A 22,692-nucleotide genomic window follows, 5' to 3' on the forward strand; every position below is an offset into this window, starting at 1 on the left:
AGTCCAAAACAGCAAAACCAAACTCTGTAATAAATTGAAAACAAAAATAAAGAGCCAATTGTTAAAGACTTCATGAATTGGCCTTCATAAACAAGAGTTCTACATTATATGTATTAAAAATGTCTTCCCTCTTACTGGCAAGAAAGGCGATCAACAATCTTTATTATTAAAAATTTGTGGAATGTTTATAAGTGCATGATTTCATTTTCCAAATTGGCAGTTAAACATAAAATTAAAATTTTCACTGCTGAAGCAGAATGTATTTTTATGGTTTACAAGTATATTTCTCAGTTTACTGAAAATTCAAACTGCAAGTTATATTCCAACATGAAATGGAAATATTTCCTAAAAAGATATTTTTAACACAAATATGCAATTGAAGAACAGTTTATTACAAATCAACAACTCAAAGCAACATAAAGGCACAGAAATACTAATGGTTTTATTTTGGGCATTTGCATTTTTGTCATTATTTCCAAACTGTTACAGCTCTACTAAAAGTAGGCAACAAAGCAACATGTCAAACTTTTCCTTTTTCACTTCTCTGACAAAAAGTAAATTCAAGTATTATTATAACTTATATTCTTGAAAACATAATTGTGGTCTAAATTCAATCACTTAATGGAGCATATAGGGCTAAAAAGGAAAATTTAGATCTACCCATTTCTGTGTAAGGCTGGGAAAATAAATCTGAATAAAATTTGATAACCAGGAATGTTCATCAAATAAACCAGACATGGCTATGGTTTTAACATAGCTCTGTGTGCGTGTTGTATAGATATACATAGAGAGAGGGAGAGAGAGAATATTTTTCAGGTTATCCTATCCCGCAAATAGAATACATTTTCATCAAAAATGATACACAAGAAAAAAGGTGATAAAAATAAAAATGTATTTAGGTTGATTCTAAGCATAAAGATTTTATATAAGAAATTATTAAATAACAATAGTGGCTTCACTTATGGAGCCTAATATGCCAGGTACTGTGCTAAGGGCTTTCCTCATATTAACTCTTCTTCCTCACAACAACTCAGAGGTACTACTATAGTTACTGACATTTTATAGATGAGGAAACAAAGGCTCAGCGAGATTAAATCATTTACTCGAGGGCATAGCTGGTAAGCAGCAGAATCAGGATTCAAACCCAGGCAGTCTGATTCCAGAACCTACACTCTTAGCCACTCTGCCCCTTTGAGGATGAAAATGTCAAAAACAGACCATTAAATCTTCAAAGGCAGGAAATTTCTAGACCAAAGGAGAGTGTGATATTTAGAAAGATCTAGATGGAAATGAGTAAAGTACGTTTATTTTCTGAAGTCGTTAGTAAGCTTGAAGGCCCTATATGTAAGAAGCCGATGAAAATACAAAGTAAACCTTTTAATTTGATGTTATGTAAACATACTTGGTTTGTTAATTGAAATTTGGTCAGGTATGGGTCGGGGGTGTGGTGAGAATACACTATTGATATTCAGCTACCAGAATTTTCTATATGGTATTGGTCATAAAATACTAGCTTTCTTTGCACACTCAGTAATCTCAATGTTGGAGAGTAGTGTAATCCTTTAAAAAATTATGTTATTAATCTTTAAGATCACAATTAAGATCATGCCTCTCAGGGAAAGATCTTTTTTTTTAATACAGTAAAAAGGAAATTGCAGAAAATCAAGGGACATGCATCACCTAAAGGGCTTCACACTCCTATTTCCTGTCAAATGGCCTGTTAAGAAACATGCAGCTATTTCTTGTACCATTTCTGCCAGAATTGAGATTATGAACCCCTTAATTGATTTCCCAAGGTCAGAAAGTATGGGCCAATGACCATATCCAATAACAATTCCTACCTTTTTGGGGGAGGGAGGTCACTAAGGAGCAAGTTTCTCTATTTATAAAAACATAAAAAGCAAGCAAACATGATTCCTGAAATATGCAAATATGCATACATTATATGTTCTCACCTGATGCAGATAAGGGACTTCTCTCCGGAAAGAGGCTCACAAAACTTTAGCATATTTTGCTTAAGAAAAATGGATCACAGTCACAGACCCTTCCCCTGAGTAGGAAAAGCTTATATGCAGCAGTGTCAGAGGAGCTTCAGGCCCAGGTAGGGCAATTTCTTAGTGTCAGGATCATCTGAATTATCCATCTTACAAGTAAGTACTACTGAGCAATTTCTTGGCTGTTTTTCCATTTATGATCCAACGTGGTACCAAGAAATGCATTGTTTTAGACTAATGAGAAAACCCTTTTAAGCCAAGTGAAGCTAAAAGGTATAACATGCTCTTCAAATGATGATTTCAAATGAAGAGAGAGAAAAGTAATAAGGGAACTGCAAAAAGTAGCATATGCATGCCAAACTCAAAAGAACTTGTGTGGCAGTCAGCACCACATTAATAAAAGAAGTGCCATAATTACCAGCTTACAAGGTATATTTTTACTTTAAAAGAATCAAAAAATTACCTTGTACTCAACATGCCCATATTACAGGTAAGAGGTTAATACAAGACCTTAAGAGCTTAACTACTCAACACTGAACACAAATAGTTACTTAGTGCTCCTGGCAAAGTGTGGGGAAAAACTATCATAGCAAATTTCACAACACGTCTATGAACTACTTTACAAAAATCACAAGCCACAGGCTACAAAACTGATCTATAGGTAAAGTTTAAATTAATCTCCTAGTATTTGATATGTAATTTCATCATTCTGGTAACTTAGGACTCAAAAGCAAAAAAGGCATTAGGTTCAAGCTGCATGCAAGACTAATGTTTAGAACATGGTCACTGGGATTTGGAGCAGAATTTTGAAGGTAGTGACTCAATTTCTAATCCAATGAATGCCAGTGATAAAGAGAATCTCCAGATTTGAGCTGTGATGATGGCTTTCTGGTTTTGGATATGATTATTTACTGGGTTCTACTAAAAACCATTTCTATGTTTTGAGGAAGATCAATAATTATTTATATTTAATTATTTAACCATGATTCTCACTGACATAGTCATTTTCATTAGAGCTCATTCAAATTCTTTGGTTGCTTTCTCTATTTAAATAGTAAAATACTTTGTTTTACTGTATACAAGCATCAAGTTGAAATTCCTTCACACTTTTAAATACTTTGTTCCATTTTTCACTAAAATATTTTCTTATATGCTTTTGTGTACTAGAGCTACCTGTAAAAGAAATTCATTCAAATTTATTTTATATTATGGTTTACTTTTTAGACCTCCTAAATTCACTGAAACATTAATATATTAATTTTACTTTTACATTAATATGCATGACACAACTTTAGCTCTAGTAAATTTCCTGGTTTTGTTGCCACTAGTTTGTCAGTACTCATGTATAACACTATATTTCTTTTTAGTTACGTGACACTATATTTCTATTCAAGGTTAGTACAATGTTACTGGATATCAGAACTGAGGACTTCCTTTCACACTGTAATATATTTATTTGAACAAAATAATAGTCTGTGTAACACATTTATTACATAGTAAAAAGCACTTTTTTCCCAAAAATTCCTCCATAAAACTGCAATGCATTATGCATATAAACAGCATTATATTTTGTATGCCAGCAAATATGGTACTTTGAGAACTTTGACATTGACCACATTTACATTGTTAATTTGCCCTTCCTTGGTTTTGTAGTTTGTTGATATTTAATTTCTACATTTGTTGTTTTATAATTATATAAGCACTGTAAGCTTAAAGAACCTATACTTAGTTTTATGTTTGTATATATTTAAGTAACAATAAAAGTCAGGAAAAATTTAATGTGGTATCACAGTGATATGATAGCTAGCTAGAAGGGTTGGGAAATCATCAGATATCAAAAAGCTAAGAAATCGACTTTTTATTTTTTTAAGACAGGGTCTTACTCTGCCTTCCAGGATAGAGTGCAGTGGCTTGATCATAGCTCACTGCAACCTCAAATTCCTGGGCTCAAGTGATCCTCCTGCCTCAGCCTCCCAAGTAGCTGGGACTACAGGTGCATGCCACCATGCCTGGCTTGGTGGGTCTTGCTCTTGCTCAGGCTAGTCTTAAAATCCTGGCCTCAAATGATCCTCCTGCGGCCTCCCAAAGTCCTGGGATTACAGGTGTGAGTCACCACACCCAGCCATGAAATCAGAATTTTTTTTTAATATGAAGGGGGGAAGTCAACAGGGGGTTCAATTTCCTTTTTGGTTTTTGGATTTTTTTTTTTTTTTTTGAGACAGAGTCTCACTCTGTCACCTTGGGTAGAGTGCAGTGGAGACATCATAGTTCACTGCAGTCTCAAATTCCTGGCCTCAAGTGATCCTCCTGCTTCAGCCTCCGGAGTAGCTGGGACTACAGGGCTGAGCCACCACACCCAGCTAATTTTTTCTATTTTTAGTTGCCTGGCTAATTTCTTTTTTCTATTTTTAGTAAAGATGGGGTCTCACTATTGCTCAGGCTGATCTTGAACTCCTGACCTCAAGTGATCCTCCCGCCTCGACCTCCCAGAGCGCTAGGATTACAGGCGTGAGCCACTACACCCGGCCAGACACAATAATATTTAACACTATGACTGAAGCCATAGGTTTATTATGGCCAAAGGTCTCATTTTCCTTTTTTGGTCAAAATGCAAAATTGATACCCCGAGAACAAAAATCACAAAAATGTGTACCCACAAAAGGTAGTATACATCAGTTTAATTACAAACTACTTTGGAGAACAATATTTTCTCTATCGTCAAATTTCTGTTGCTGGACCCTTGCTATAACATTTCCACAGAACACAAGATACATCATTTTTACATGGTATACAATGTTCTAGAGGGTTATTCTTGCCTTTAGCTGGTGAAAAAACTATTGGGATATAAAATCTTTGCCCAGGTAAACATGAAAATCAGTTACATTCTTTATGTAATTATTTTTTAAAGATACTTTGGCTTATAAGACCTTTTTTAAACACTTCAGTCATAAAAAATGAATACCATAAAAACTAGCCATTTTTTTCACTCTCTCCTACTACTACAAATCAATCCTTTGCTGAAGATCAGTTCATCCTAATTCAAAATATAGTTACACCATACCTATTATCTTCATGTCAAAAATGAATAGGAATAATAATTATTCTATAATAGTATTTTCAATTCCATAATTTATTTTTTTAATTTTTTTTCCTTATTATTTTTTTTTTGAGACAGAGTCTCACTCTATTGCCTGGGCTAGAGTGAGTGCCGTGGCGTCAGCCTAGCTCACAGCAACCTCAAACTCCTGGGCTCGAGCAATCCTCCTGCCTCAGCCTCCCGAGTAGCTAGGACTACAGGCATGTGCCACCATGCCCGGCTAATTTTTTCTATATGTATTTTTAGCTGTCCATATAATTTCTTTCTATTTTTAGTAGAGACAGGGTCTCACTCTTGCTCAGGCTGGTCTCGAACTCCTGAGCTCAAATGATTCGCCCACCTCGGCCTCCCAGAGTGCTAGGATTACAGGTGTGAGCCACCGCGCCTGGCCTCCATAATTTATTTAAAAGCAATTGTTGTAAATGAACTTTGCAGCAATCCAAGATAGCCAATAACCAGATAGGTCACTCTGTCACTCAGGCTATAGCACAGTGGTGCAATTACATAGTTCACTATAACCTCAAACTCCTGGGCTCAAGGAATCCTCCTGCCTCAGGCTCCAGAATAGCTAGGACTACAGGTGTATGCCACCATGCCAGAGTAATTTTTAAATTTTTCATAGAGATGGGGTCTCGCTATGTTGTCCAGGCTGGTCTTGAACTCCTGACCTCAAGCAATCCTCTCACCTCTGCCTCCCAAAGTACTGGGATTACAGGCAATGTGCCACCATGCCTGGTCATCTCATTATTTTTAATATATAATAGTGACAGCCTAATATATGCAATTAAATTTTCCCATTAGGAGATCTACACATTAGCTATTATCATCAAAGCATATCAATTTCTTCAAGCTGATTTTTGGTATGTAAGAAACATAACAAAAGTGACTTTAAAAATAACCAAAGATTGCCAATAAGGCTTCAAAATAGGTAAAAAATGCAAGTTATATACAAAACATTATATGCTGTGACTGTAACCAAATTCTGAATTTCGATTTAAATGGCAGAGCTAAGATTTTCTATGGCAAAATTTTGTTAATTATTCTAAGTTAAACAAAAGTTCCTAATACTCATGGTTAAGTTACTCTACCATATTTCCCACTAAAGGTATATTTCCAGGCATAGTTTTAAATTACATGTATCTATCTATTGGCTTTTCTGTTGATTTTTTTATATGATACACTGATCATTTTAAACCATAAAGAGAGTTAACAACCCCTTAACTTATAACCATTTTGAAGTTTATTTTACAGCAATTTTATTGAGACATCATGTAACTACTGACCAGGACTGTTTACAAATGTAATGCTTGGCCTTTGAGACAATTAAAAACTTTTCAGTACTAAAATTTTACATCATGATTTGTTTAACTTAAGAAGTGTTATGATGGTGAAAACAGAAGAAAATCTAAAGCAAAAATATAATGATTTCCACAAAAACCATATATTCCTCCCTTATATTAAAGGGAGGGCGGGAAGAAGGAAGGAAGAGAAAAGAAGGGGGAAAAGGGATGAGAAGAAAAAGAAGGGCAAGATAGGTGAGAAAAATACTTTTTTTTCCCCAATTTGCAAAAAAGGAGGGAAACTCTGAGGTCTCAGCAAATAATGTAATCAACTGAGTCAGTTTATATTAAGGCATCTTCTTTACATATTATTGAATCCCATCATGCCTTTCATATTGCCAGCAGCACCCTGTTGAAACTGCCTCATCATTGACTGAAGTCCTGCCATACCACCTAGAGTGAAAGTAGAGTTAAAAACAGATAATTATTATGCAGAATTTGAAAGACATTACTTTTGCCTAGTAAGTACTTTGACTTCGGAAAAATACTAGGTTACAATTTAGTCATCAGCCTTAAAGAACATACCAACTAAAAATTTGTATTATCATCAGTATCCTCATCTATAAAAGAGAATGAACCACCTACCTCATTGACTTATTGTAAGGAATAAATGAAAAAAAAAAGATACATGAAAAGATCTTAGAATAGGACCTGTCAAACACTCAATAAATTTAAACAAAAACTTTTTTTTTGGCAAGTCCAAAAGGGTCTTACTGTAACTAGTTAAGTTACATAAAAAGAAATCAATGGGGGGGGTGTATTACATCAGACTTATAGAAAGCAAAGAGTTTCCCATTTATTGAACATCTACTATATGCCCAGAATTTTACTAAATGCTTTCTATATATTAGCTCACTTAGCTGTGACAATTTCATGATAACATATTATCTGTGATTTTACAGAAGGGGAAAGTGAGGTTTAGAAAGTTTAAGGGACTTTTCCGAGGTTACATAGTAAAAGTGGAACTGAGGTTCAAAATCCTTACATAATTTCAAAATCCCATCAATTAAAAATATCCAGGTTCCAGAAATAGGGCAAAAGATCACTAGAACAAACATAAGCAAAAGATCATTAAATAGTTTACTCAAAAATCACACAGGTAAACCACTTCATCATTCTCGTGAACACACACACAAAATCACAGGTGACAGTAGAGGAGTGAATAAAATCTCAGCTACTATAATGCTATTACAACCATTAAACTTAGGATTCAGATGACCATTTCCCTCAAATCACACATCTTTATTTTCTTAATATCACAACAGAAGGCTCGTCATTGAAACTCAATCCTTACAGATTAAACTGTCTATTAGCAAATAGCAACAATTTGGTATTTACCCATGTGATGAAGAACTCTAGGATCCATCATTTTGGCCATTTGTTGATTCAGTTTTGCCATCTGTGACTGGCTCACATTCTTAGACATGTCACCACCTGAAAAAAAAAAAAGATTTAAAGTCCATATAGGAAGTAATATAATCCAGGTATAATAGAAAGTTTGATCAATTCAGTAACCACAAAGAAAAAAAAATCACATAATCTTACCACTCTAATACAATTATTTCTATTTCTACATATTCCCTTCTAATCTTTATCTCTATTACATATATTTTTTTGAAGAACAAGTGAAATTCTACGTAAAGGAACATTTAAAAAACTTTCTTGAGGCTACAATTTTTGCTAATACTTTTAGCTATACCTGTGAATAAGCCACCATTAGCAATATTAGCCTAGTGGTTCCTAATAGTAAGCTACAATGATTGCTTAATAGTGACATAGGGGAATGCTGAACAAAAAGCTGACTTTATAGATATGAGTTAGTTAGGAAAAAGATTGGATAGATTTTAAATGAATATGAAAAGAGAACCTGAAGACTTATATTTATCTAGGATGTTTTTAAAAAATAATGAAAAGCTTCAGAGAATAGAAAGACAAATAATGCAGCTTCATTTTTCAAGGAATTTCCACCCACTAATTCAAAACTCCACAGTAAAAAGAGCAGCCAATGAAAGAGAGCTGAACTCTGGACCAGAACAGGTAAAAGCATCCTTTAGAGAACAGCTGTATTCTTAAGAGACAAGAAACAAAAGAGATCATCACAGCAACAATGAATAAGTAGAATTGCTTCAACAAAACTATTTATTTCAAAGGAGCTTAAACTATGGTACTTCCCAGGAGCATTTAATAAAAATGAAAATCAAAGCTATTGTTGATTTTCTGATCACAGCTGGTTAATCTGAATAAATTATATGAAATAAGGATGAATCGAAGAGAAGATATGTTTTTATGATAAAATGTGATGAAGTCTGTGAAAAAATCATAATAAATCTGTGGAAGATAAAAATTCCATGTTCACTGGTGATCTATCCTAAGAGTTTGTTTTTCAGGACTTAAAATATTAAGGGTTTGGTGTGACAAAGATGCATGCATATCCACTGGTCACTTCATCTTAGTTGTTTGTTTACTAAAGAATGATTGCATAGATAATATCTAAATGATGGATCTGTTCTATCAAGAATAGTCAGGGTCACTTTGGAAAGATGCTAAACTGACATAATGTGTTTTTATCTGAATAGCATGGAATGTTGGGAATTACAGCCAAATTTAAACATGTTTATCTAACTTTTCTCCCTTGTCACAAAAGAGAAAACAGGACATAGCAAGCAGGGAAAATAAGGAAAGTTTTCAAAGACACAAGGTAATTAAAAACATCTATATAGGCCTGGCACAGTGGCTCACGCCTGTACTCCCAGCTACTCAGGAGGCTGAGGCAGTAGGATTGCTTGAGCCCAGGAGTTTTAAGTTGCTATGAGCTAGGCTGATGCCACGGCACTCTAGCCCAGGCGACAGAGTAAGACTCTGTCTCAAAAAAACAAATAACAAAAAAAAAAATCTGTCATCTGTATATACTCATTCTTTTCAGAGTTACTCATCTTTGGAGCTTGCCTAATCAATATTTTTTGAAATAATATATTCATTTTAATAGTTGTTTATAATATAGAACAAAATTAAAAAGAGGACTAGAACAGTTGATCAACTCTTTGGAAAATCCTATCTTTTTATCTTACAAAATACACAGCAAATTAAATTCTAGTTGGAATAAAGAATCAAATAAAAAATAAAACCAAAAATGAATAGAAAAAATAAGTACTGTGGTATCAACATGAGGAAGGCTTTCATGAGCATAAAAGAAATCAAAGGAAAAGACAGATAAGCTTAGCTACATTAAAAATGAAACTTCTGTTCATTATAAAATGTAAATAAATAACAAATGAAAAACTGGAGAAAAAATATTTGTAGACATAAACCAAGAATTTTAAAGAGTTATTACAAAGAAATAAGGGAAAACATGGAATGACCGGTCAAGGAACATGAAGAGGTAATTCAGAAAGGAAATTCAAACTAGTTAATGTACAAAGAAATGTTAAACTTAAGTAGAAATCTAAAAACACTGAAAAAATACTTAACCATTAAATTGGGAATATTTCAAAATTATTCATCATATGTTATATCTGTGATCAAAACAAAATTCCTGGTCTCATGGAACTGCACAGAAATTGCCAGAAATAGATGAAATCAGACTAAGTGTCTGATAAAGAGGCATTACAGCTGGGTACAGTGGCTCACACCTATAATTCTAACACTCTGGGAGGCCAAGGCTTGAGGTCAGGAGTTCAAGACCAGCCTGAGCAAGAGCAAGACCCTGTCTCTAAAAAATTATAAAAATAAAAATAGGCCGGGCGCGGTGGCTCACGCCTGTAATCCTAGCTCTGGGAGGCCGAGGCGGGTGGATCGCTCGAGGTCAGGAGTTCGAGACCAGCCTGAGCAAGAGTGAGACCCCGTCTCTACTAAAAATAGAAAGAAATTATCTGGCCAACTAAAAATATATATACAAAAAAATTAGCCGGGCATGGTGGCTCATGCCTGTAGTCCCAGCTACTCGGGAGGCTGAGGCAGTAGGATCGCTTAAGCCCAGGAGTCTGAGGTTGCTGTGAGCTAGGCTGATGCCACGGCACTCACTCTAGCCCGGGCAACAAAGTGAGACTCTGTCTCAAAAAAATAAAAAAAATAAAAAAAAAAATAAAAATAAAAAGAGGCATTACATTAAACAAAAATACATGCGTGGAACAGGTGGTTAGTGGTTAAAAATTATATTTTGAAGAATAATTGACAACATGGAAAAATATTCATGATGTGTCAGAAGAAAACAGTTATATCAACTGTTATTTGAAATGGGATCCACTGGATTCCCCAGAGAGTAAAGGTAATACGGTTTTTTCTTATATTCTCTAAATTTTCTGTAATATGTATTATATGTTCATAAAAATAAAATAATTAAATTTGCTTTTTAAAAATATTAATGTTTATTTCCTTGAATCTGAAGACAGATAAATCACAGATCACATTACAAATCCTAAAAGTACTTGAATATAATATGAAATTCAGTAGTGAATTTCAGTGGTGAAGTTAAGTACTGGCAGTACTCCCTGACCTTAATATTTAGTTTCTCAACTTCTTTCTTTTCAGTCTGTTAACTAATAATGAGCATATTTTTCTTACCTTTGAAAAGTCCTTTGATACCTCCCATCTTTTTTACCATCTGTGCAAACTTGGTATATTGTGTCAAAAGTTCTTGAACATCTCTCGTTGACACACCTGATCCTCTTGCTACTCTTTGGATTCTTCCTGGTTGCTTACTGAAAACCTTGGCACCATCCGTACTGTCCAGTTCTGCAGGCAAGGATCAATTACTTTCACTTACATATAATTATCATTCATCTTGAAAGCAGTAATGTGCAAATGGGCAATATATAACTTCACAGAGCTTAGCAGATAGGTTTCTTAAAGAGATAACTCATTTTTCTTTTTATATTATAAAATATCTTACATACAGAAAAACAAATATAATAAATGGTGAAACTATTAAATACCACCCAAATTTAACAAATGTTATCATTTTCCATGTTTGCCTTTGATTTTTAAAAATTAAACATAGGGGCCAGGCACAGTGGTTCATGCTTATAATCCTAGCACTTTGGGATGCTGAGGTGGGAGGATCACTTGAGCTCAGGAGTTCACGACCAGCCTGGGCAACATAGTGAGACCCTGTCTCTACAAAAAATAGAAAAATTAGCTGGGCATAGTGGCATGTGCATCTGTAGTCCTAGGGAGGGTGAGGTGGAAGGATTGCTCGAACCCAGGATTTTGAAGCTACAGTGAGCTATGGTTGCACCACTGCACTCCAGCAACCTGGGTGACAGAGTAAGACCCTGTCTCTAAATAAATAAATATTAAACATGGAATATATTCAAAAGAATACTTATAGTATTTATAAGCTATAAAAACAAACACATTTACTTTCCCTACAGTTTAAGTAAAATAAAATATTCTGAGAACCTTTGAAACCCCATGTCTACTATTCCCATATCCCATATGTCCACCCTTTCCATGACCTCCAAACACTAAAGATATATGGTATATTTCAAAAAACAACAAAAATGCTCACCTTAAACTCTACCCTAAATAACTATTAATCTTTAATTCACAAATATAGGTTATATAAACAAGCAGGAGGTAGATTCTATCTATAATCAACAGAACAATTATTATATTTCCTATAGTTAAGCAATTACTACTACTAGTATTTCAGTCCTCTCTGTAGCATATAAAGAACAAGTTCATTCCCTCCAGTGTTGTGATCACTCTTAGAATATGAGGTATATTTCTTCTGGCTTCAGTTGCATGCAATCTCAGGAATGGGATAGACTTTAGTCAAAGGTCTGTTATATCTGTATTCTCTCTATATCACCCAATAAATGGTTATCTAGCCTTAGACTTAATATCTCCAGGAAAGATGACCCACTATCTAAAATAAGGCAGTCTATGCCATTCTGTTATACCTGTAATTATGGAAAATCTTTTCACATATTAAATTGAAATATGTTTGCATGGAACTTCCATTCTTGTTCCATATTCCATTGTGTATACATCTTCTTGTCAGGCATAAAAAATAAGGCTTTCAAATACTTAAGAGCAACCATGTCTCTTGTGAATTTTCTCTAGGTGACAAATATCCAACTGTGTTCCTCTTATAACATGGTTTAGAACCCCATTGCCCCCTAATTTCCTAATACATCTTCTAATTTGTCTATACCCTCTAAGTATATTGTCCAGAAGTGAACTGAAATTCAGATGAAGTATGATTACCAATGTAATATAAAGATACGATCTCATAATAAACTTAGTCAGCTAAAACCTCTAAATCCATTTCATAGATGCAGCCTTTAAGCTATTATCTTCATTATAAAATATTTAGGAAGTATGTATCATATTACTTCCAAGAGCTCAAATTAAATGAGAGAAAGAAGGTAAACTAATAACAACACATCATGGCAAGGAATATGACAGATAGCAGAAAGGGACTTAATTTAAAGAAGAAAGGAAGTCAGGAAAGGCTCTTAGCTGGTGGTCTCCCTTTAACCGGGTAGTCCTGAACCCATAGTCCTTAACTATGAGTTAAGCAAAGACAAAGGAGCAAGAGACATTCTAGGAAACAAAACATGGATTCCTAGAATAAATAAAATAAGTTTTGTATAGAAGGAACTAAGCATAAATGAGAGCTAAGAGGCTACAAAGGGAGGTAAGGACAAGATCATGACAACTTATATGCCAGGCTTAGGAGTTTGGAATTCATCATGAAGACAATAAAAAGCCACTGAAAGATTCTGACCCCAGGATTATTATTCTGAGAAAGACCATTGTGGTGGCATTGAGGAAGACAGATCAAACAGAACAGGGAAGATATGAGAAATATTTAGGAAGTAGGACTCACTAAATCTAAGGTGAGGTTAAGGTTTCTACATTCCAGTTTAGCTGGTAAAATACTGACACATGTAGGCTGTGATAAATTAAGTATGTATGTATATTGTAATACCTAGAGTAACCACTAAGAAAACTATTAAAGAAGATATACACAAAAACACTATAGGTAAATTAAAATGGAAAACTAATAACGTTCAAGTAACTCACAGGAAAAGTGGAAAAGGAAACAAAAGAAAGATCAGCGAGAACAAACAGAAACAAATTTTTAACATGACAGAACTAAATCCTAACCTGTCAATAATGTACCAGTTAAAAGACAGATTATCAAAATGAATTTAAAAAAATAACCCAACTATATGCTGTCAACATGACAAAATCTTACTTGGGTTACTATGAAAGCCTGGAGGCTCAGGAAAGAGACAGAGAACTACAAAAAATAAACAATAAATCAGGTAGTAGATATACTACGTATATGGTTGAATTATTCAAAGAAAATGAACAGAATGATAAACACTGGCTGAGAACAGAACCCTGTAGCACATATTCTATTTAAGAGGTGGGCTGAGAAGCCAACCAGTGAAGGAGACTGAGCAGGAGTAAACAGAAAGGTAAGGTTAAAAGTAGGAAGATGGAATAATGGAAACCAAGAAAAAAGGTGATTGACAACATCAAATATTATAAAGATTAAGAAAAAGACTGGAGAGTATCAACTGGAGAAGATCAGTAGGAAGTTATTGAAGGCCTTTGTGTCATCTGCTTCAGAGTAATGTTGGGGACAGAGGTCAGATTTCAGTGGTTTGAGAAGAATATAAGTGGTTCTTTTAAGAAGCCTGACTAAAAAGAGATACAGAGTAAAAGCTAGAGAGAAAGGTAAGGACAAGAAAATGTAAACTTAAGAATGTTCATATGCTAATGAAGAAAAAAAATCAGTAGATAGAGACTGAAGCTACAGGAAAGAATTTTATTGATAGAGGTCCTTGAAAAAGTATGAAGAGGATACAAATGGTTTGTGCTTGTCACAATCTGACAGGTAAATTAGTCAAAGGTTGAGGGAATTCAACCCCAAATTTTCTTTGTAAATGAGGTCAGAGGTCAAGTTGGAAAAGTGGTAGAGTAGAATGTCTCAAAAAGGGCAATAAATGTTCAACATACCTACTGGGTGGAATGAGAAGGGGTGCTAAAAAACTAAGGGGAAAAAAAAAGGGAACATGGGACAAGAAATGCTAATAGGCTGAAAACCAGGTAAAAGACCTGAAATACACGACTTAGTAATAATACAGACATACCAAATTTCCTTGTGCATCACAGATACTGTGTTTTTTACAAATTGAAGGTTTGTGGCAAGCTTTTGTCATGCAAGTCTATCAGCATTAATTTTCTAACAGCATGTGCTCACTTTGTGTCTCTGTGTTACATTTCAGTAATTCTCATAGTTTTTCAAACTTTTCTGTGATTATTATATCTGTTATGGTGATCTGTGATTACTAACCTTTGATGTTACTACTGTAATTGTTTTGGGGCACCATGAACCCTGCCCATATAAGACAACAAATGTAGTTGATAAATGTGTTCTGACTGCTCCACCGACAAGCCGTTCCCCCTTCTTTCTCTCTCTTCCTCCCTTGATGGCCATTCCCCCTTCTCTTTCTCTCTTCCCCCCTTGGGTCTCCCTATTCCTTGAGCTATGACAATATTGACATTAGGCCAATTAATAACCCTACAATGGCCTCTAAGCGTTCAAGTGAAAGGAAGAGTCACACATCCCTCACTTTAAATCTTTCTATGAATGATTAAGCTTACTGAGGAAGGTATATCAAAAGCCAAGATAGGGAGAAAGCTAGGCCTCTTGCACCAGTTAGCCAAGTTATGAATGCATAGGAAAAGTTCTTGAAGGAAATTAAAAATGCCTCTCTAATGAACACACAAATGATAAGAAAATGAAACAACCTTATGGCTGGTATGGAGAAAGTTTTAGTGGTCTCGATAGGAGATCAAATCACCCACATTCCCTTAAGGCAAAGCATAATCCAGTGCAAGGTCTGAACTTTCTTCAATTCTATGAAGGCTGAGAGAGGTGAGGAAGCTGCAGAAGAAAAGTTAGAAGCTAGGAGAGGTTGGTTCATGAGGTTTAAGGAAAGATGCCATCTCCATGACATAAAAGTGCAAGGTGAAGCAGCAAGTGTGATGGAGAAGCTGCAGTATATTATCCAGAAGACCTAGCTAATACCATCGATGAAGGTGGCTATACTAAACAACAGATTTTCAATGGAGACAAAAGAGCTTTCTAGTGGAAGAACACGTCATCTTAGAGTTTCATAGTCACAGAGAAATCAATGCCTGGCTTCAAAGCTTCAAAGGACAGGCTGACTTTCTTGTCAGTGACCAATGCAGGTGGTCACTTTAGGTTGAAGCCAATGCTCACTTACCTTTCCAAAAATCCCACAGCCCTTAAGAATTATCCGAAATTTACTCTGCCCGTGCTCTATCAATAGAACAACAGACAGCACAGCTGTTTACAGCATGGTTTACTGAATATTTTAAGCCAACTGTTGAGATGTACACTCAGAAAAAGAGATCCCTTTCAAAATATTACTGCTCATTAACAATGCACCTCATCAACCAAGAGCTCTGATAGAGACATACAAGGAGATTAATGTTTTCATGCCTGCTAACACAACATCCATTCTGCAGCCCATTGATCAAGGAGTAATTTCAACTTTCAAGTCATCTTTATTTAAGAAATACAGTTTAGGCCAGGTGTGGTGGCTCACGCCTGTAAGCAATCCTAGCACTCTGGGAGGCCGAGGTGGAAGGATCGCTCAAGGTCAGGAGTTCAAGACCAGCCTGAGCAAGAGTGAGACCCCGTCTCTACTAAAAATAGAAAAAAAATTAGCCGTACAACTAAAAATATATAGTAAAAAAATTAGCCAGGCATGGTGGTGCATGCCTGTAGTCCTAGCTACTTGAGGGGCTGGGGCAGAAGGATCACTTGAGCCTGGGAGTTTGAGCTTGCTGTGAGCTAGGCTGATGCCACGGCACTCACTCTAGCCCAGGCAACAGAGCAAGACTCTGTCTCAAAAAAATAAAAAAAGAAAAAAGAAATACATTTTATAACATTATATCTGCCACAGACAGTGATTCCTCTGACGGATCTGGGCAAAATCCAATGAAAACCTTCCAGAGTCTATGGTCATACCACACTCAACGGGCCTGATCTCATCTGATCTCCAAAGCTAAGCAAGGTTGGGCCTAGTTGGTAATTGGATGGGAGACCCACCTGGGAATTCCAGGTGTTATAGGCTGAATAAAAATGTTTTTTAAGGCTGGGCGTGGTGGCTCACGCCTGTAATCCTAGCACTCTGGGAGGCCGAGGAGGGTGGATCGCTCGAGGTCAGGAGTTCGAGACCAGCCTGAGCAAGAGCGAGACCCCCGTCTCTACTAAAAATAGAAAAGAAATTATCTGGCCAACTAAAAATCTATATAGAAAAAATTAGCCGGGCATGGTAGTGCATGCCTGCAGTCCCAGCTACTGGGGAGGCTGAGGCAGGAGGATCGCTTAAGCCCAGGAGTTTGAGGTTGCTGTGAGCGAGGCTGACGCCACGGCACTCACTCTAGCCCGGGCAACACAGCAAGACACTGTCTCAAAAAAAAAAAAAAAAATGTTTTTAAAACCATCAGGAAAGGATTCACCATTCTAGGTGCCATTAAGAACATTTGTAATTTACAGGGGAAAGTCAAAATATCAACATTAACAGAAATTTGGAAGAGTTTATTCCAACCCTCATGGACGATCTGGAGGGGTTGAAGATTTCAGGGGAGGAAGTAACTGCAGATGTGGTGGAATCAGGAAGAGAACTAGAATTAGAAGTGGAGCCTGACTGCAGAAGAGTCCCTCAGAAGTGGAGCCTGAAGATGTGACTGAACCTCATGATAAAACCTGATGAGAAGTTGCTTCTTAAAGATGGACAAAGAAAATAGTTTCTGGAAATAGAATCTATTCCTGGTGAAGATATTGTGAAATTGCTGAACTGACAACAAAGGATTTAGCATATTACATAAACAATTGATAAAGCAGCAGTAGGATTTGAGAGAATTGACTCCAATTTTGAAAGAAGTTCTACCGTGGGTAAAATGCTATCAAACAGTGTCACATGCTCCAGAGAACTCTTTTGTGAAAGGAAGAGTCAATTGATGTTGCAAACTTCATTGCCTTACTTTAAGAAATTGCCACAGCCACCCTAACCTTCAGCAACCACCACCCTGAACAGTCAGTAGCCATCTACATCGAGGCAAGACCCTCCACCAGCAAAAAAGATTTGACTCACTGAAAGCTCAGATGTATTTTTAGCCATATTTTTTAATTAAGGTATGCACATTGTTTTTTTAAGCATAATGCTACTGCACACTTAACAAACTATAGGATATATATTGTAAATATATATTTCTAGTTTACATACAGTAGAAAATAAAAATTGTGTGACTCGCTTTATTATGATATTCCCTTTCTTGCAGTGGTCTGGAATAAAACCCACAATATCTTTGACATATGCTTGTATAGGATTACAGAGACAGGGCAGTAATCCAATGTATAATATGTTACAGTTTCCCAATGTATGTTAGCATATTAAAGCTCTGAAGACTTTCAATAAATAAACGTATTTAACTTTTTAAATCTGTGTATTCCCACAAATCTGACTACAGATTTCCCCTTTTATTTCTGTCCACATCATGAGTAGTGTTCTTCCCTTGTAAATCATTTAGAGAAACACTGTACTAGACATTTCTCTCAATGATGAAGTCAATCCAGTAATCATAACCCTTTGAATAAGTGCTTTCAAGCTGCTACACATTTACCTAAAAATAATTTTTCCATCTAAATTTTCCCCATCTTGTCCACAGAACAAAGTGAAACTCTCACCTTGCTGTTATTCAAAACATTGTCCCCTGACTTCAAATAATCTATCATCTTACCTTGATCATTCATACTATCCATTATTGTCATTAATTTCTTTAGCCTTGCCATTGACTCCTGTTCATTTCCTTTGCTCATAAAATCTGTTCCAAAACCAGGGATCATGCCCTAAAACAGATTTAAACATTAAGTCAATAATAGCTGAAGATTAATTGTTCAGAATGTTCCCATTTAGCTACCGGCTTTAATACTGACACTAAGTCTTAAAATATCTATTTTTGCCCAAATATTAAAAATAACTAAAACAAGTGTATACGTTCTTAGAAATTTTAATGAAAAACAAAAGAAGGTATAAAGAAACTTTTAAGGATAACTAACCAAGATCTGACTGAAGGGGCCCATTTTCATGATATTTTGAAATTGTTCATACATGTCTCGCAATGTAAACTGACCTGAAAAACAATTATAAATGATTCAAATATTTTAGAGAATGTACATTTCCATTCAATAAAATTAATCTTTTCCTTAATCATGAATTCATCTTGAAGCACACTTATAAAATATCCAATTAACCAATATTCACTACTAAGTGCAATGACAGAATGAGTGCTGTGAAGAATATCCAGACATGTAGACAGATCCTATTCTAGAGAAGTTTATATTCTATCAGAGAAGACAGACATATACAAATACACAAGAAACCTGAAAACAAAGCACACAAACTATACCCACTAGGATGACTAAAATTAAGAAGACTGACAATACCAAAAATTAAAGAGAATGTAGAGCAAGTAGAACTTCCATATATTGCTGGTAAGAATGTAAAACAGCAAAAACACTTTAGTAGATTTGGAGTTTTTTAAACAGCTTAGCTGTCCATGAACAGGAAAATGGATAGAATGTAGATAAAATACTACTCAACAATAAAAAGAACAAATGATAAATACATACAACTATATGAATCAATATCAAAAATACTATGCTTAGTCAAACAAACAGATTGAAAGAAAAAGGACATACTCTAAGATTTCTATGATATGAAGCATTACTAGAAAGGGGAATGAGCAAACTTTCTAGAGTAATGGAAATGTTCTGTTTCTTGATGGGATGGAACGGAGTCTGGGCAACACTGCTACAAAAATTTAAAAATTAACTGGGTATGGTGGCCCACACCTGTAGTTCCAACTACTCAGGAGGCTGAGGCAGGAAGATCACTAGAGCCTAGGAGCTTGAGGTTGCAGTGAGCTACCATGACGACAATGCCACTGCACTTCAGCCTGGGAGACAGAGTGAGACCCCGCCTCAAAAAAAATAAATAAATAAAAGATGGAATGGTATCTTCAGGATGCCAGTGCATTTCATTGTACATAAATTAACCTCATTTTAAAAAGGGGTGGGGAACAAAGCAAAGGGGAAAGAGAAAAAAGAAGAGGTATTTGGTTTCAGGTATTCTGACTTTGAAATGGCAGTAAAATATTTTAAAAGAATTGTTACAGCAAGCAACTAGAAATGCAGAATTAAACAGTGGAAGAGAAGGCTAAGGCTGAAATATATATTTGGCCATTTATACGGAAGTCATAATTAAAGCTGTGATAATATAAGAAATCCACTGTCATGGAACTCAAGTGAGCTTAAAAATAAAAAAGACAGGCCGGGCGCGGTGGCTCACGCCTGTAATCCTAGCCCTCTGGGAGGCCGAGGCGGGTGGATCTCTCGAGGTCAGGAGTTCGAGACCAGCCTGAGCAAGAGCGAGACCCCGTCTCTACTAAAAATAGAAAGAAATTATCTGGCCAACTAAAAATATATATAGCAAAAAATTAGCCGGGCATGGTGGCACATGCCTGTAGTCCCAGCTACTTGGGAGCCTGAGGCAGTAGGATCACTTAAGCCCAGGAGTTTGAGGTTGCTGTGAGCGAGGCTGACGCCACGGCACTCACTCTAGCCCGGGCAACAAAGTGAGACTCTGTCTCAAAAAAAAAAAAAAAAAAAAAAGACAGATAACATTGTCAAATATTAGGAACCAATGAAGATGAGAAAGCTTACTACCTCTGGAAATTAGGAGACCCTTGGTGACCTCAGAAATGAGTAGAATATTAAGAGCAGAAAGAAAAAAAAAGCAGAGACATAAGGAGAGGTGGGAGTCAGAAAGAAGACAGACTAAGAATATACTACCCAGCTTTGTAGTAGCAATAGAAACAGTGCTAGGGTTATTCAAGATAGAGAAAGGCAGATGGAAAGAATCAAGCAATGAAGGATAAAACTCATTCATTCAATAAATATTTACTAAAGACCTACTATGTGCCAGACAGTGTGCTAGGTACTATGAACACAAAAGATGAAGAGCACAGATATGAACCCTACTTTTACCTCCAAGCACGGAAGACAGACATCAAATAATTATGATGAATAATATAACAATTAATTGTAGGATGTCACAGAAACATGTATCAGAGGGTTCCAATTTAGTCTAGGGATCAGGTAAAATGTCCCTGAAAAAGGGCATTTAAGGAGAGATCTGAAGTGTAAGAAGGAGTTAGCTACCCTGGCCAAGGAAGAGGATGGTAGAAATAGGAGGATGAGAGGATGTATCTATCCGGTAGAAGGACCAAAAAGGCAACAGCCCAGAGGTGAGAGACAACAATGTACATTAAAGAAACAGGCTGGTGCAGTGGCTCATGCCTGTAATCCCAGCAGTTTGGGAGGCCAAGGCAGGAAGATCACTTGAGGCCAGGCATTGAAGGTTGCAGTGAGCTATGATGATGCCACTGCACTCTGGCCCGGGCAACACAGTGAGACCATATCTAAAAAAAAAAAAAAAAAATTAAATTAAAAAATTAAAAAAAAAAATTGTTCAGCATGGCCAGCACATAGAATGCTAAGGACAGCAGTGCCAAAATATGGTGTGGAAGATGTGGGCTAGATGATAAAATCACTTAAAATATTCTAAGGGCAATGGGAAGCTTCTGAAGACTTTTAAGAAGGGCAGTAATGGGATCAGATTTGCAACTTTGAAAGAACATTTTGAGGCCAGGCAGTGTGTAGCTCACGCCTGTAATCCCAGCACTCTGGGAGGCTAAGGCGGGAGGATCGTTTGAAGCTCAGGAGTTCGAGACCAACCTGAGCAAGAGTGAGGCCCTGTTTCTACTAAAAAAATAGAAATTAGCTGGATGACTAAAAATATATACAAAAAATTAGCCAGGCATGGTGGCGCATGCCTGTAGTCCCAGCTACTTGGGAGGCTAAGGTAGTAGGGTTGCTTGAGCCCAGAAGTTTGAGGTTGCTGTGAGCTAGGCTGATGCCATTGGCACTTTAGCCCGGACAACAGAGTGAGACTCTGTCTCAAAAAAAAAAGAGCGAGCATTCCGGTTACAATATTTAAAAAAAAAAAATATGAAAGGGAAAGAGTCCAGAAGCTGAAAGATCTGTTAAAAGATTTACAGTAAGCAATCTAAGTAAGCAAGAGGTATACTTGCATAGTTGCAGGGAAGCTGAAGAGAAGGGAATAAAATGGAGATATTTAGCAGGTAGAATCACTAGGACTAATTGACCGATGCGGAAAGGGGTGGGCAGAGTGAGGAAGAAATAAGAATCAATAATGACAACCAAGTTTCTGATTCCGGCAACAAAACAAATGGTGTTAATATTCATTGATAACAGTTGGGTGGAAGGTTGGGATGGGAAGATAAGGATATGTTTAATTTGAGGTATCCAAGGAACATCTCAGAATAGTCTAACAAACATGCAGATATGAATATGAGTTTGAAGTTCCAGACAAAGAAGATGGCTTAGGAGGATCCCTGAAAAACACCAACATTTAAGAGAAAGATAAAGACACAAGTATCTGATGAGATGAGTGAGAAGGAGCAAAGGGAGAATAGTTGCCATGGGAATTAACAGAAAAGATCATTTTGAGAAAAATTGAAATGGTCAATAATAACATATACTGAGGGCTTATGATGTGTTGGACACTTTACATGTATAAGCTAACGTAATTTTCATGACCATATGAAGCAGTTAGTATTACCTACCTTTTACAGATGTAGAAATTGAGGCTAAGTAATATGAAAAAGTTACACAGCTAAAAAACAGATCAGATATACAAATACAAGTATGTTATATTTAAGAACCTGAGCTCTTAATCACAGTGACACTCTCTTTAGGAGTGTTCTTTCATGAGGAATGAAAAAAATGTTTGTATTTTTAATCTCACCCTTTTAAATTTCTTTTTACATATTTTATAAAATATATAAAATTTATATGAAAGCAAATAGGTTAAAAGGATATGTTCTAACTTACTTTTAACCTATTTTACATCAAGGAACCCAATGAAAGTCTTGATTTTAATCTTAAGATAATTTGGTTACGAGGAAAAAAATAAAAACACTTGATTCTGTAACTGCTCAGATATCTGACATTTAAAATGATTTGCATATAAATCATCTGAAATAATAAACATTTGAAGAATTGATGCTAATAATAGATATTATTTCAAACAAATTAATAGTAGCTTTATCAAAAAGAAATCAA

At 35.8% G+C, this 22,692-nt stretch overlaps 1 protein-coding gene across 2 annotated transcripts in view; it reads right to left on the reverse strand.

Moving 5' to 3' along the window:
* Window positions 1–6,308: 6,308 nt before the first annotated feature.
* Window positions 6,309–22,692, reverse strand: part of SRP54 (signal recognition particle 54) — a 39,994-nt gene continuing 23,610 nt past the window's right edge. For both annotated transcript variants that reach the window (XM_045568706.1, XM_045568715.1), the window contains exons 12-16: window positions 18,544–18,617; window positions 18,225–18,333; window positions 10,992–11,162; window positions 7,770–7,865; window positions 6,309–6,824 (exon numbers count right to left, since the gene is read on the reverse strand). In XM_045568706.1, coding sequence (XP_045424662.1) covers window positions 6,733–6,824; window positions 7,770–7,865; window positions 10,992–11,162; window positions 18,225–18,333; window positions 18,544–18,617 — 542 coding nt within the window. In that variant the 3' untranslated portion in view covers window positions 6,309–6,732. The remainder of the gene's footprint in view (window positions 6,825–7,769; window positions 7,866–10,991; window positions 11,163–18,224; window positions 18,334–18,543; window positions 18,618–22,692) is intronic.

Source organism: Lemur catta, chromosome 1 (assembly GCF_020740605.2).
Source record: "Lemur catta isolate mLemCat1 chromosome 1, mLemCat1.pri, whole genome shotgun sequence".
In the NCBI taxonomy this organism is placed as follows: domain Eukaryota; kingdom Metazoa; phylum Chordata; class Mammalia; order Primates; family Lemuridae; genus Lemur; species Lemur catta.